This window comes from Alexandromys fortis, unplaced genomic scaffold (genome assembly GCF_014885135.2).
Source record: "Alexandromys fortis isolate MF-2015 unplaced genomic scaffold, M_Fortis_MF-2015_v1.1 scaffold_291, whole genome shotgun sequence".
NCBI classification, from domain to species: Eukaryota; Metazoa; Chordata; class Mammalia; order Rodentia; family Cricetidae; genus Alexandromys; species Alexandromys fortis.
This window is the reverse complement of record NW_026068163.1, coordinates 393,101-410,059: the sequence shown is the minus strand read 5'-3', so window position 1 is coordinate 410,059 and position 16,959 is coordinate 393,101. Positions and strand designations below refer to the sequence as shown.

General features: G+C 43.7%; 1 protein-coding gene across 16 annotated transcripts in view; it reads left to right on the top strand.

Annotated features, from left to right (window-relative positions):
- Nucleotides 1–16,959, top strand: part of Cux1 (cut like homeobox 1) — a 348,081-nt gene that overhangs the window by 235,854 nt on the left and 95,268 nt on the right. For all 16 annotated transcript variants that reach the window (XM_050127936.1, XM_050127935.1, XM_050127934.1 and 13 more), the window contains one exon: nt 12,983–13,031. In XM_050127936.1, the coding sequence (XP_049983893.1) occupies nt 12,983–13,031 (49 nt within the window). The remainder of the gene's footprint in view (nt 1–12,982; nt 13,032–16,959) is intronic.

Here is a 16,959-nt window from a genome sequence, read left to right as displayed (position 1 = left end):
TGTGCTGGGCTGCCCTGGTTAAGATCCTCCCTTGCTTACTCTCCTGCCTCCAAGGACAAGGCCCAGATCACAATGCAGTTGCCTTAACAGCTCCATCCCATGCCAAAACCAGCCCCACCCCCACCCCCGAATCCGTGCTCTTCCACACCTCTAACTCTTAGCTCTGGGTATGCTCAGGGCTGTCTCCCTCCTCACTGAGCATGGAGTCTGTGGAGAGAATTCAGGGAGATTTGAATCTAGACCCAGAAATAGTACATCTTGATTGTCAATGTGTGGTAGAGCGATTTTCTCTCATTTGTAAAGGTAGTCAACAAACCAGGCTAATTTCAGATGTAGAGCTGTTTTCTCATCACATTCAGTTATATCACAGACACTTCCAATACTCAGCACAATACTGATTGGTCACTAGTAGTGTTGTTTATCATCCCACTAAAGAACAGCCTGATAGAGTACAAATTTATGTTTCTTTTAACATTCTATTAACTGTTCTTGGAAGTAATTGTTGCTCTTTGTAAATGCATATATTTAAAATATTTTAGGGCTGAAGCTGTAGCTCAGTGCATAGAGTGTATACCTATCATATATGGAGATCCCTCGGTTCAATTTCCACTATTATATAAATTGGACATGTAGTGCATGCATTTAATCCTAGCACTCAGAGTTCTAGGTCATCTTTGTCTCCATAACAAGTTAGCCTAGCCTACATGAGATCTTAGTTTTAAATTCATTTTTTAGAATTCTGTTTGAATGAGATGTGGCATTGCACTTGTGAGCACAAAGCCTATAGTTTCAGATATGTAGCACCAAACCCAACTCACCATATTGGAACCCAAATTTGTCTAATATTTTGCATGGTGCAAATCAGATATAAAAAATTACTCATACCAGGCAGTGGTGGCACATGCCTTTAATCCCATCACTTGGGAGCAGAGGCAGGTGAATCCCTGAGTTCAAGGCCAGCCTGATCAAGAAGTAGGTTCCGGGACAGCCAGAGCTGTTATACAGAGAAACCCTGTCTTGAAAAAAAGAGGGCAGTAGAAGAATGATAATTACATGTCTTTGACTTCTGCCAATAATTTCACTCTATCTGCCTAAATCTTTATCCTGAGAAGTTGCATACAATCTTTAATTTCCATGTCTGTATACTGTCTTACTGTTTCCGTTGGGGTTTTTTGTTGTTGTTGTTGTTTTTTATGCCTTCACTGTTTGCTCACTTAATTTTTACAGAATGCCTCTTATCATTTTACCAAGTTTTATAAATTAACTCAGGCAATAAATTTACCCTTATTTACCACACCCGCAAATGTATAATGTCATTCATTATTCTTTCTCTGTACTAGCATTTTGTAATTTGATTTTTATAGGTCAAATATATGCCTCATTGTTTTAATTCCCCCATGTTTCATAATTATATCCCCATTTTAGATCATTTATTATATTTTCCAGATATTTACAATTGGCATATGGGAACTTATTTTCTTATCTTTACCCAAAAATAAATAAATAAATGAAATTTGTTGGCCTCATCTCTAACCACCCATTTGCTAAACTGAATTGCTTGGCAACCATATTATCCATATGTAGTGACTTTTTCAAACCTTTGGTGACAACAGGAACAGGCGATGTTTTGAAACAGGTTCTCATGTAGCCCAGGCTGGCCTCTCCCTTGCAGTGTAGCTGAGAATGACCTTGATGTCTGACTCCTAATAACTTCCTGCTATATTTCAGAAAGAGTTTACCGTATTAACTCAGCACCTGAGTGTTCAGATCTTTTCTTATTGAGGTTCACCTTAGTGAGCCCATCTGAGGCCTTTTAAAAGTGTATCTCAGTGTTCTACCATTCTATACAGTACTGTAATCACAGGCCATGTCCAAATAGCAGCAAATTACACTACATTACCTTAACCCTCCCTCTGCAGCGAGACCCACTCTTCTAGAACATCCATACTGAACTCGAGGATTCCTACCAATGAATTCTCATAAGTTATTTAGATTGTCCAGCTTTTTTTTTCTTTTCAGAGAGGGGAATTGTTTTGTTTTGAAAAGGCATTGTATAGTCCAGGCTGGCCTCCAGCAAGGTGTATAATGGATGCTGGCCTTGAACACGAATCTGCCTGCCTTTATTTCCTTAATGCTACGATCACAGGTGTTCCCCACCACACAAGGCCATTTCCAACTATATTCCGCTGTTTAGCAGAAAAATCACCACCCTTGCATGAATTGTGGGTAGTAGATCCCAGGAGGAGACATACACTGACTAACAATGTTCTTGTCATTGTATTATTTTCAACCCCCCCCCCTTTTTATTTCCCCTAAACTCAGAAATCTGTCATCTGGGTATCCAGGGTCCTCCTTTAATTGTCTTTTTAAAAATGAACTCCATTTCCTCTCCAGAGCAACAGTGACATTGTACAGTGCTGATCAAAGGCAAAATGCCTCAGCAGGTAAAGGAACTTGCTCTGCAAGCCTGATTATCTGAGTTCAATCCCCAGAGCCCATATAAAGGTGGAAGAAGAGGATCAACTCCCCAGAATTCCCCTCTAACCTCCACATACATGCCTTGGCACATGCACACTGCAGTCTTACACATACACACAATATAATAATAGTTGTAATGGTAAAAATAAAAAGTTAAAACTAAAAGCATACGTTATAAAACCAAAGATTTGACCTGTCCCATTGAAGAGATTCTATCAACCAACATTATCCAGCCATGATGGAAAGCAGGAGTATATGGCTTACCCATTAAGACTCCCTTCCAAGGGCCAGGCATGATGGCACATGCCTTTAGTCCCAGCACTTGGGAGACAAGAGTCAGGCAGATCTGAGTTAAAGCCAGCCTGATCTACAAACAAATTCCAGGACAGCCAGGGGTACACAGAGAAACCTTGTCTCAAAAAAACGTGTATGTGTGTTAATAACAAATCTTAAAAGAGAGGGTTGATGGGATAGCTCAGCATTTAAAAGCACTTGCCACACAAGCCTGACAACCTGCATTCAGTCCCCAGAACCTAGGTAAAGGTGGAAGGAGAAAACTGACTCATGAAAGTTGTCTTCTAACCTCCACATGCAGTGGTGTGATATGGCATGCACATGCACACACATTATAATGACAATTAAAACTTAAAGAGTGATTCCTTTAATATAAGACTAAAAGGATATAGGCATATATACATACACAGTGTCTCTCTCATTATACAGACACACACCTTCTAAAAATAATCTCGTAACCAAGTGAGAAACTGTTGTCTTACCTACCATTTTCATCATGCCTACTTCCATGAAGTATTTAAAGTAGTTGTAAGGAAAAATCCTGAAACAATAAGGTTCTGAGAGTGGAGTCTGAGTAAAGGGGAGAAGATGTGTTTTTAAGACTCAGGTTTGTACAAAAAGCTCTATTATTTAACAGCCTGATAGTCAGGCCATTTCCCTCCACGTGATACTTTATTGTTTGGATGTTTTTTTACAAGCCCAGAATTGCTATAGTGCCCTGATTTACTATTTGCTTGACTCCAAGGGAAAACTTTATCTTGCAATTAACCTTTCTATTTTTTTCCTTCCATCGGAGTATTGTGGACTTCCTCTGTGGTATTTTAGCGAGTAGACAGGATGGAGGGCATCCTTAAAGAAGTGAGGCCAAATCCGCTGAGGTCAGAATGAAGGGAAAGGATGGTCTGCGTGGGGCCAGCAAGTCTGGCCCCAGTCAAACTGTTTGTCTGACTTCACAAATAGAATGGGAACCTCTGAATTATTCATTTTTAAGTTACCTTAAAAAAAAGTCTTTTATGTGCTGCCCCAATGCAGACTTCTGGTGCCAGCTAGTAGAAGAGGAAGGATTTGTGTTTTCCTACAAATGTTCTGTAGCCTTCCAGACTAGCTTGTGCAGATTTGCTGTTCAGCCCTTCAGCTAGGGGTGAAGAACACCATCATATAACTTATTGCAGTGAAGGGAGTATGGGGACCATGGAGGAAACAAAGCCACAGGTGAATGGTGTGGAGTTTTTTACACTTACATGAAAGGGAGCTGGGAGAAGGAGCTAAGAAGTGGACTGAGGTGTGGGGGTCGGGGTAGGGTGGTAGGGGTGTGAGTATGATAACCACCAGTTTTTTTGTAGTTTTGGTTTTTTTTTTTTTTTCCTTAGCTTCTGCCACGTACCCTGTTCTTAACAGTTCCCACACCAGCATAGTACTTAGGGGAGAAGGAGGTAATTAGAGGGCCCTTGTATCTTGGAGTAATAGACTCTGAGGCTCCCTGTGTTCTTACCTGGGTCATCACTGCTTTGCCCCAGGCCTGTTTCCTTACCTGTTTAAAGATCAAGGTAGAGTCTTCCTGTACAGAAAATGCTCAGGAAGAGGTACTAGGCCAGCAGCCACAGGAATTGTCTCATGAGCTTGGCCTGCACCTGTTAGTGCCATGCATTAAGGATAGCACTTTAAAAAGGCTGTGGCACATGCACTCAGGAGGCAGAAGTAGGTGGATCTCTGTGAGTTTGAGGCCAGCGTGAGTTCTAGGACAGAGTGAGTTCCAGGACAGCCAAGGCTATATAAAGACACTCTGTCTTCAAAAAAAAAAAAAGACAGTACTTCTGTCTTCAGCACAGTGGGAGTGCTTAGATTGGGATAGAAACAAGCCCACTGCTAGAAAAACTTACCAAAGCAAAGGATTGTATGATGCATACTGAAGGAATCTTCAGGATTCTGATTGTAGACATCTGGGCAGGAGGATCAGAATTTCAAGGCAGAGTTCAAAGCCAGCCTGTGCTACATGAAGCCCTGTAGTCTAAAGATTAAAAGTAAATAAAAACTGTTGGAAAAGGAGCACTGTATTCCTGAGTCGTTCTCTAGCCATTGGTCCCGCCTTACTGCAAAATCTAGGCATCTCCAATGTTGGACTTCAGGGCTAGAAACTCCCAGGTCAGCTGCACAGTTCAAAGGGTCTCTCTCTCTCTCTCTCTCTCTCTCTCTCTCTCTCTCTCTCTCTCTCTCTCTCTCTCACACACACACACACACACACACACACACACCNCTCTCTCTCTCTCTCTCTCTCTCTCTCTCTCTCTCTCTCTCTCTCTCTCTCTCTCTCACACACACACACACACACACACACACACACCACTAATAAAGAAAATGCCCTTCAGGCTTGTTTATAGCCAGATCTTACAGAGGCAATATATCTATTGAGGCTTCCTCCCCTTGGATGACTATAGCTTAAGTTAAAATTAGCCAGCATTCTGTATGGAATGGTGTATGTGTGTTTGTGTATATAGGTAATCACATACTTGAATGTTTACAAGAGAACAGATTCTAACCACCTTTTGGGTTTTTTTGAGATGGGCTCTCCCTTATTCTTGGAGCTTGCCACTTCAGCTAAACTAGATGAACATTAAGTCCCAAGATCTGCCTGTGTCTATATCCCCATTGCTGAGGTTACAAGTACCTGCTACCATGCCCAGCTGTTTTTTTTAATGTGGGTTCTAAAGATCCAACTCAGGTTGTCACGCATGCAAGCACTTTACCAACCACGCTATCTTCCCAGCCCAGTTTTCCCAAATAAAGAAGAGGGGGGAATACTAGAGATTCTTTGCTCTCCTCATATCCAGACAAGGGCTTAGGATACTGTGAAAGGTCACAGGAGCCATAGAAAAACTGTCACTGAATTGACCAAGCCACCTTACATGTCTGCAAGGTGACACCTCCTCTGTCCAACTGACTCCTTGTTGTGGGTCAGACCTGTCCCACCTCCTGATTGACATCTGACTCCCACATTCTATGCATCTTATTAATTTTCTTGTGACAGAATATCTGACCAAAGCAACTGGAGGAAGGTTAATTTTGGCTCATAGTTGGTAGGGAAAGCATGGCAGCAGAAGTGTGAGGCGGCTGCTCACACTGCGTCCTCAGTCAGGAAGCAGAGAGATGGATGCTGGTGCTTGCTTTCTCTTTTGTCTTCAGTCCGGCCCCAGCCCACGGGGATGGTCTTGCTCATGTTCTTCTTACCTCACTTAACCTAATCTCCACAGTCCCTCACAGACACGCCAGAGGCTTTCTTTCTCCTGTGTGCTTCCAGATCTTGTCAGCCCACAAACAACCTTTCAACTACAGATTGTCCCTGCCCTTCCCAGAGCCTTCTCTTTGTGCCAGACCGAGAGAGGAGACCTCCACCCTTCATGGGGATGACAGTCCCCATCATAGAGCACCTTTCCTCAGAGCCAAACTCCATCTACTCCCACCAACCTGTTCTTTCTGACCTTGGACTCAAGTCCTGGCCTGCCTATCTTGCATATCTCAAACTTTTTTAATAACAAAATGATAATAATAATAATTAGGGGCTGATGAGATGGCTCTGCAGGTAAAGGTGCTTGTTGCCAAGCTTGATGACCTCAGTTTGATCCCTGGAACCCACACCGTGAGAGAACAGATCCCTGCAATTTGTCCTCTGCTTTTGACATGTATACCCATACATGCATGCATGTATACATAGAAAATAAACATATAAATAATAATTAAAATAAAATTCTGCAGCATTTGCATAGAATGTTCTCCAAATCACCACCCTTAACTTAATAGATATTATAATGCATGCTCCGTAAATAGTTTTACACTACATTGCTTATCAAATGAGGTTCATTGGAGGTTGATAAAGACATGGAACATCTTTGTGCAACCATTTGCTGAATCTGAAAAAGTGGAACCTAAGGACATGGAGGACTGAGCACATTGTTTTCCTGGCGTCATTGATGGCTAAGACGATGAAATATGCAGCAGCCTGGCTCTGGGCCGGATGTTGCTAGCACTCAGGAGGTTTGTGCGAAAGGAAATACATGGTGTCTGGCATGGCTATAATTTCTTTTCCATCAACCTTGACCGTTTCCTTTGAAGTTGTCATAAAAATGGTATGTTAGCCCAGAGAATACCCTGAAATGATGTGCAGGGAAACAACTGAATGAAGTGTGTGTGTGTGTGTGTGTGTGTGTGTGTGTGTGTGTGTGTGTTCATTCATTCATTCTATGCCCTGATGAAATGACCCCATGCTTAAAATCAGAGAAGAGCATAAAAAAATACAGATTAATAGAGAGTGGATGCTGTGTTGTCAGTACACAAAAAGGTGAGAGGATGAGATTTTTATAATAAATTGTGCTGAACAAACAGTCTTTACTAATACAGACTTTGAAATATAAAAGATTTTAGACAAATGTTAATCTCACAATCTTTAGGAACTTTAAAATGGAAAGAATGGCCAGGCATGATAACACAGTCATGTAATCCCAGCACTCAGGAGGCAGAGTCAGGAGGATTGAGTCTCTATGGCCGTGAGACCTGACTCAAGACAAATCAAAGAATGAGTACCCTCTCCAGCCAGATACAGTGATGCACACTTGTAATCCCAGAAACTGAAGCAGGATTGCTGCAAGCTTAGAACTACATAATGAATACTAGGCTAGGAAGGGCTATATTGCAATACTCATCTTTTAAAAAGCAGGGAAGGAAGGAGGGAGAGAAGAAAAAAGGAAAACAAACCCTCTCAAAGATTAACTGTCATGTTATGAATCCCGTACAGCTCATAACATGTTCAGGTAAAACAGCAGATGTGGCTCTTGGCTCCTAGACATTTCCATTGTACTTACAAGTGATCTAGTGGGCTTGATTTTGTTGGCAAATGAGGTATAGCAGTACACTTGAGGGTGTGTCCTAGTTTGCTTCTCTACTACTGTAACAAAACACTCACTACCCAAAAGCAAATCAGTGAGAAAAGGGTTTATTTAGCTTACACTTTCCACATCACAATTTATTATTGAGGGACATCAAAGCAAGAATTGAAAGAGAGAACATGAAAAGAACTCAGCCAGCTTTCTTATACAACCCAGGATCACCTGGGAGGGAGCACCATCTACAGTGGGCTGGACCCTCTCACATCAATTATTAATCAAAAAATACTATTTTATTATTAAAATAATTAAAATTATTAATTGAGCCCTACAGCTTGCCTATAGGTCAAGCAGATGGAGACAATTCCTCAGTTGAGGTTTCCTTTTTTCAGGTGACTGGTTTGTGTCTACTTTACAAGTAACCAGCACAGGGTGGGGAGTAGTGCTTCAAGATAGGACCCACCTGGCTGGTCCAGACTGTGCTTCACATCTTCCAGAACTCAAGATTGCATTGAAATTCCCAGCTAGTGGTGTGCAGCATGGTGGAGCATACCTGCCATCCAATCAGGAGAGACCCTGCCTAAAGTAATTTAGTTATAACTAGTTGTGTTCTCTTTGACCTAGAGAAAGGGGGTGGGAGTTTTTCTCCTAAAAAATAAGAGAAAGCTTACATATAGTCTTTTAAAGTAATCATCTGTGTAGCTCTTGCCCAGCATAACACCAAACACTGGGCTTAATTCCCAGGCCTACTTAAAACTAAGTACTATGGCACACTCTGGGGATTTCAGCCCTTGGGAGCTGCAGTCAGGAAGACTAGAAATTCAAGGTTATCTTCAGCTAGCTACATAGTAAATTCGAGGGCAGACTGAGATATATCAGATTTTGTAACAGAAATGTAATATTAGTAGTTTAGTATGCAAGGAAGTGATGGTGCATGCCTGTAATCCCAACACTCAGGAGGCAGAGTCAGGCAGATCTCTGGGAGGTCAGCCTGGTCTACAGAGGGAATTCCAGGACAGCCAGAGCTATTACACAGAGAAACCCTGCCATCATCATCATCATAATGTAGACTTTGGGACAAGCCTTGTTCCCTTCCTATCTTCTGTTATTTCTGGATACGGTAGCCTCTCTGGGTCTGGGTGTCACCACAGTCTTCAGATTTGAGTAATTCTGCCATACCACAACAGAACAGCGTTGTTATCTCCTCTGAGAGTCCAGGAAAGCCACAAGTGTTCTCAAAGTGAAACGTACAGCTGCCATTACCACATTCATTATTTTGCTCAGTTCTGTGGTTGCTTAGCAACCCAAGTTAGACTGCCCCACCAATGGAAAATTTAAAATTACTTCCAGTAATTGCTTCAAACAGCAGAGAAAACATCTTCCTGTTTAAATGGGACTAGGTGGCATTTTATTTTGTTTTTCAAAATTGTTTTATATTTATTTATTTACTTATTTTGTATGTGTATGCACACACACAGTTGCCATGGACCTGTGTGGAGGTCAGAGGACAACTTGCAGAAGTCTTGTCTCTTTTACTATGTAGTTTTCTGGGGAATCAAACCACTGAGCCATCTCTAGTCCCAGCTCAAGACTAAAGACTAGGTTCCCATAAAGGATCTGAAATCTTTTATTGCATTTCCTAAATATTAGGAATCCTTGGGGCTCAGTAGTTAAGAATACTTGCTGCTCTTGCAGAAGACCCAGGTTCAGTTCCCAGCATCTACATGGCAGCTCATAACCATCTGTAACCAGTTCCATAGAATCAAGCGCCCTCTTCTGACCTCATGTGCACATAAAATAAAATATTCTTTTAAAAAAAGAATTCTAATGAACATTTGAGAGTCTCATCATGTAGCCCAGGCTAGACCCAAACTCATCATCCTGCCTTGTCCTTTCCAGTGCTGGAGTCACAGGTGTTGTGCGTACACCGTTCACTGTTGAAGAAACACAGCCCCATGGGCTGGAGAGATGGCTCAGAGGTTAAGAGCACTGCCTGCTCTTCCAAAGGTCCTGAGTTCAATTCCCAGCAACCACATGGTGGCTCACAACCATCTGTAATGGGGTCTGGTGCCCTCTTCTGGCCTGCAGGTATACACACAGACAGAATATTGTATACATAATAAATAAATAAATATTAAAAAAAAAAAAAGAAACACAGCCCCAAACTTTCCAGATTCTATCTAAATTACACTTCCCTATCCCCAGGCTCCTACTGTAGGTGGGCTGAGCCTTTGGCAGCCCCACCAGCCTTTTGTATTCTGGGTCTAGCTCCACCAGGTGTGGAGTGGATGGAGTTACAGGCAATCTGGGTAGCAGGAATGGGTAGATAGACCCCGAGGAGGCAGCCTTCTCCTACTGCTACTTCTCCCTGAGAATCCAAAGTGACCTCTCGGGAGGAGCAGTGAAGGGAAGCAAACGCAAGAAATGGATTCCCCATAGCAAGGGAACTAAGAGAAAATAACAGTTGTGAAGAGTTACTGAGGAACAAAAGTAGAAAACAGCTAACTTGCAGTGGCTCTAAGACAAGTTAGAACAAGTTGAAGAACTTTCTGCAAGACAGCAGAAAAGCATAAAGAGCCCACCAAGATGGCGCACAAGCCTGGTGACCTAAATTCAGTCGCCAGAATCATCCACATAAAAGTGAAAGGGGAGAACCAACTTCCACATGTATGATATGGCATGCATTCATGCAGATGCACATATACAGTGTATCTGTGTGTCTGTATTTAAAGAATTAAGGGCCAGGCACGATGGCTCATTAGATAAAGGTGCTTGCCGACAAGGTTGAGGACCTGAGTTCGATCCCTGGGACCCTCATGCTGAAAGGAAAGTATTGACTCCTTAAAATTGTCTTCTGACTTCCACACACATCACCATGGAACATGTTACACACAAAATAAGTAAATATAAAATAAAAACTCTACTTTAAAAGTGGTAAAATATACAGACATTTGAGTGAGTGGAAGACAGAAGTGAGTGTGCCAACCCATTGCCAGTTGAGTGGAAGGAAGATGCTAGAGTGAAGGAAGCTCAGCAGAACTAAAGGAAGATAAGGGCACAGTCACCAAAGTACTTGATGTGCAAGTATGAGGTCCCGAGTTCATTCCTTAGAGCGCACGTAAAACCACCAGATGTGGTGGGGTGCACTTAGTACCCCAGGATTGAGGAGGCAGAAACAATTCTGCAGTTCTCTGGTCAGCCAGCCTGGCCTACTTAGCCAACTCCTGGCCACTGAGAGAACCTACCTCAAAAATAACGTGGCAAGCAGATACCTTTAATCCTAATGCAAGGCAGGCAAGGTTCACAACCAGTCTGGCCTACATAATGAGTTTCAGGACAGCAAAAGGTACATAATGAAACCACATTGCAAAAATAAGTGGGTAACACTGAACGCTAACCTCTGGCACACACACATGCACACGCATGAACATACATGCACACACAGGGGAAAAAAATCAAACGTTGAATAATGTAGAAGACAGAAGTTGGTATGCCTACCATGTCCAGTCAGATAGACAAAATGACATAAAGATTATTTAGCAGAACTAAAGTAAGACGATCCCGCTCATACAAGGAGCTGTCCTACCTGAACACATATTCAGGGTCTGCTTACTTACCCAGGCCTAGCCGATCCTCATCCCCTCCCATATTCTGCAGCCAGCTCAGCCGCAGAGCTTAAGGAGAAGTTGGCCACCTTCTCCAGCATATCTTATCTTGGGTTCTCAGCAGCCAAGTTATTTCTGGCTTTTTCTCCCATATATGCAATGGTGGCAAGACATTTGCCTACCCCAGGCTCTAGGATCCACTCTTCATGGTAGGGTGTTGTCTTAGTTAGGTTTCTTTTGCTGCAGCGAAACACCATGACCAAAAAGCAAGTTGGGGAGAAATTTACACTTGTTACTGTTATCAAGAGGTCTGTTACTGTTGGAAGGCAGGCAGGACAGGAGCTCAAGCAGGACAGGAGCCTGGAGGCAGGAGCTGGTACAAAGGTTATGGAGGGTTGCTGCTTACTGGCTTGCTCTCATGGCTTGCTTGGCCTGCTTCCTTATAGAACCCAGGACCACCACCAACCCAGGGATGTCTCCTCCCACAATGGACTGACCCTGTTTCTAATTGAGAAGATGCCCTACAGCTGGGTTTTATGGAGGCACTTTCTTTTTTTTTTTTTTTTTTTTTTTTTGATTTTCGACACAGGGTTTCTCTGTAGCTTTGGTACCCGTCCCAGAATTAGCTCTTGTAGACCAGGCTGGCCTCGAACTCCCAGAGATCCACCTGCCTCTGCCTCCCGAGTGCTGGGATTAAAGGTGTGCGCCACCACCGCCCGGCTAAGGGTAGACTCTCTCTTGCTCCTTCTTTCTCAGTCTGGCAAGCTGCTATTTAGCCTTCAAATCCCAGCCTGTATATCACCTCCTTTGAAGCCCTTCCTGATTCCTTCCATAAAGAGGATTCATCATCATTCCTCCTGTTTTCCAGAGCTCCAGCCAAACCTGTAACAAGACATTGTATTTTGTTTTTGTTTTTGAAACAGGGTTTCTTGTACCCTAGACTAACCTTTAACTCACAATGTTCACAAGATGACTTTGAGCTCTTGCTCCTTCTGCTCTCACCTACAGACTGCTAAAGTCACAGGCCTGTATCATCATGCTCAGTTTTGTGGGTACTGAGGAATGAACTCAGGGCCTCATGCATACCAGGCAAGCACTCTACCAATTGAGCCACATCCAGTGACCTGTATTTTACTAATTTTTGGCTCTGTCTGCCTAGCAGAGGTGGTTGAGATTCAGAGGGGTTCTTATTCCCCTCTCCAGACACATGAATATCAACAAAGTGAATGAAGAGCCTGGTTTGGTGGTACACACCTATAATTCTAGCACTTGAGAGGTAGGGGCAGGAGTTCATAGTCATCCTTGACTCACAGACAGTTTGAGATCAACCTTGGCTGCTGGAGACCCTATCTCAGGATAAGTGAGTTAATTAAGGTTTGATGAGGTGTTCAGTGGGTAAAATTGATTTTTGTCTATGCTTGAGAGACTCGGTTTGATCCTTGGAGCCCACGGTAGAAAAAGAGAACCAACTCCTGAAAGTAGTCCTTTGCACTGTGGCAGGAGGATACACAGAATAATAATAACATGCTGCCTATGACATAAGTCTGTCTACCTTATCCCTTTGGCCACTGTATAAACCCTTACAGGTTGATCTGGTCCTCCCTTCCCTAATGCCTCACCTTGTGTGGATATGGTCATTCTGCTTCAGTCTGAGCCAAAGAGCCTGTCCCTTGGTGACTTCACTGTACCTGCCTCAGTGACAACTAACCTCTTTCCCCCTTGCCTTCCCAGGGCCGATGAGATAGAGATGATCATGACTGACCTTGAACGAGCCAATCAGGTAAGCTGTTCATATCTTCAATATAAAACACCACAGCTCACCCAATCTGTTATCTTGGGAGACGCCTCGTGCTAAGATAAGTGATCACTTTGGAACCATTTTCATAGTATCATCAGAAGTTAGAAGTAAATCCGTAGCACTATTCGTTGGCAGAATCTCAGGTTCAACCCCAGTGTCTGAGACACAAGTATATAAGGGTACTTGTTCTTTTTCTGATCCCCTGTCTCTAGAGCATTCGTTCCAGGAGTGTCCAATCCATGGACCACAGGCCACGTGCATCCCAGAATAGACATGAATAAGGCCCAACAGAAAATTTAAACTCATTAAAACATTGTGAGATTGACTGATTGATTTGCAGTTGTGCAATTCCAAAGTGTGAAACATTGAAGATGACAGTGTCATCCCAATGCCAGAAGGTTGAGCATGTCTGATGCTTTGTCCACTGGCATTCATTACATCATAGAATTAATTGTCATCTTTTTTTAGTAGGTTCCAGCTACTTGCTCTAGTGGAACTTGCAGTGGGCAGCTCCTCTCAGCTGATACCCAGTTATCAGATATACCTTTCAGGAAATACACAGCCCAATAATACACAGAGAACAGTCACATAGTATCAGATGGTTCCAAGCACTCAACTATCCATAAGCCTTTTTTTTCACAGGTCCTACAGGGGAGTAAAACATTTTGCTTTCACAACTAATGCTGCTGGCCTCAAACTAGTTATAGAACTGAGAAAGACCTTGAACCTTGGATTCTCATGTTTCTGCCTTCCACTTGCTGGAATGGCAAGTGTGCACCATTACCTCTGCTTAATGCAGTGCTAGGAGATCAAGCCCAGGGTTTCACAAATGCTAGACAAGCATTCTGCCAACTAACTAAGCTGCACTCCAGGCAAGATTCTTTACTTGGTGGAGAAACAGCTAAAATAGAAATTAAGTTTCTCAAAAGGACATGGCCTGTGGCCTCTCAATTTTACAGCTGGGTAGCCATAGGCACTGGCAAATGTGGAATCTTGCATTGGGTTGCTCCACCCAGTGAGTTCAAGCCTCTCTGTGAAACAAAAAGCCTCCCAGAATCCCTGCAGTCCTGCTTGCCTCCTCAGGAGCTCGTTGGGAACCTGTCTTTCATAGGCACTGGTCACTCAGACTTTCACCAGCATTCAGGGAAAAGCATTGTTTATTTCTTCCCTGATAAAATTAACCTGAAGCCTAAGCAGGAAAACCTGCACAGAAGGGAATGATGATATGTATGGCTCTGATATTCCCATAGGACAATTGGGTTGGGTCAGTGGTTGGAGCTTAGGCCTTTCCTAAGGTCCTGGGTCTGACCTGTATGGGGCTTTCTTTGGAGAGTGTGGCACTGGTCACCTGAGGTCTCCTAAGTAATCTTAGCTACCCTAACTCATTGCTGGAACCTTATCACTTCACCTGCCCTGCCTCCCCACTGAGATCCACATGGTTCGGGTTCTTATTTTACAAATAGGGAAACCCTGCCAGTTTTTGGTCCATCACTCGGCTGGGCCGAGAAACCCAGAAGTCTTACTTAAGGTTGTCGTGGCACATTTGGGGAATAGTTTGTTTCTCATTTGGTTTGGGGAGCTTTTATTTTGTTTGGTTTTAGGGGATATTGTTTTGCTTTTGTTTTGTTTAACAAGTGTGAACTTTGTAGATGACAACATTGTGTTATAATATTAAAAGGGTGGGTACCCTTGTTATAGCATCTGAGAAGGGAATAAAGAAGCCCCAGAAGGTTGCCTGGCTGATTTGGGGGTGGAGGCTGGGGGGAATGAAAATTACCAGGTGGTAATGGTGTATGCCTTTAATACTCAGGAGGCAGAGGCAGTCGAATCTCTGTGAGGCCAGCCTGGTCTAACTCTGACCATCCTGATAGCCAGACTTATGCAGAGAAACCCTGTCTCAGGATAAACACTGGAGTTGACATGAGGAAAGCTAGGCTGTGTGGGCAGCAGCTAGAGAGTGGCCTGATAGGAAGGGCCTGGTTGGTTAGGGGGAGAGAGTCTTTATCCTGGGAGGATGGAGATCCTGGATTTGTATTCAATTAAAAGGTCACTTGGGGGCTGAAGAGATAGTTCAGCCTTTAAGAGCACTTATTCCTTGTGCAGAGGACCCAAGTTTAGTTCTTAGCACCTACTCTGAACAGTTACTTAGGATCAGATAACCGATTCTGAACTCTCTGAGCACCTGCACTTACACTTTCACGTACACACACATCTTGTTTTGTTTTGTTTTTCAAGACAGGGTTTCTTTGTGTAACAGCCCTGGCTGTCCTGGAACTCAATTTGTAGACCAAGCTGGCCTCGAACTCATAGAGACCCACCTGCCTCTGCCTCCCCAGCACTGGGATTAAAAGTGTGGGCCACCACAACCAGCTAAAATAAATCTTTTTAAAAATCATTAAAAAAGCCGGGCGGTGGTGGCGCACGCCTTTAATCCCAGCACTCGGGAGGCAGAGGCAGGCGGATCTCTGTGAGTTCGAGACCAGCCTGGTCTACAAGAGCTAGTTCCAGGACAGGCTCCAAAGCCACAGAGAAACCCTGTCTCGAAAAAAAAAATAAATATATAAAATAAATAAAAAAAATTCATTAAAAAGAAATAAGGAATCACTGTAGATAAAGCTGCAATAAGGAATGGAGATGGGAAAGCCAGAAGGCAAGGGAGCAACAAGCAGCCCTGGTGACAGGACAGGAGAAGCCTAAAGGGCTGGACAGGAGGAGATGGTACCCAGGGGAGCAAGGCAGAGGTAGGCTGAGCAGGAACAGGGCTGCCACAGCCAGAGTGCCATAGGTGCCACATACATCCAGACTACGGCACTCACCCAGGAGGAGCAGTTTGCTTGTTCTTTGACATTTAGTGTTGGTTTTGCCCTGGGTTTATTCCAGACATTCTGTTGAAACCCATAGTGTTGTTTCATTATTCAGGGATTATGTCTCTACCTCAGGAAACCAGGAAAATGGGCAGAGCTATTAGTAAAACAGGGATGTCTCCTAACACGTTTGATCAACTTCCAGCACTTGCATTAATAGTTGTCATCTTAACTGGTTACTCAAAGGAAAGATTCTGGACTCCAAGAATTTCTTGATAAACAAGCCTTAGCTTGGCACATCGAAGAGCATAGAGGAACCATGTCTCCCTTTCCCTGTGTGGGCTGGCTGCCAGCTCGCTGTTCCTCTCCCTGCTTCCCTTCCAGAGCACTCTGACTCCTCACACAGAGCCACAGGAGCAGGGCCTAGAGGAAGCTCTCCTTCTGTTTACCCTGCTGATGTTATGGGACAAGACTGTTGTGAAAGACCCCTTGGGCTGGGGATAGAGCTTGCTTGTTTGCGTGCTGCGTGCGTGCTGCGTGCGTGTGTGTTTGAGAAGATTCTTCTAGCCCAGACTGGCCAAATTCACTCTGCATCTGAGGATGACTTTGAGCTCCTGATATTCCTGCCTCCACCTACCGAGTGCTGGAATTACAGGCATGCACTGCCATGCAATTCATGCAGTTTCCTGCTGCTAGGCACACTCTACCAACTGAGGTGTATCTCCAAGCCTTGAAAGCATAGCTTAACTTCCCCAAGAAGGAAGAGCCAGGTGCTGAGAAGGTTGAGTTACAAGGGGTGAAAAGAGCTCCACAGCACTTGGCTTTGGAATCAGGACACCCAAGTTATGTTCTAGATTTGGCATTTGTTACCCACACTGACTTAGTTTGTTTTCTATTGCTGAACTAAACACCATAACCAAAGGCAGCTTTAGGAGGAAGGCGTTTCTTTCACCTTGCATGTCACAGTTCATCAGCCAAGGAACTGGAGGCAGGGCCTGAAGCAGAGGCCATGGAGGAACACTAGCTTACTCCCCCATAGCTTGTTCAGCCTGCTTTCTTATAGCTCTCAGGATCACTGGCCCAGGGATGGCACCACCCACAGTGAG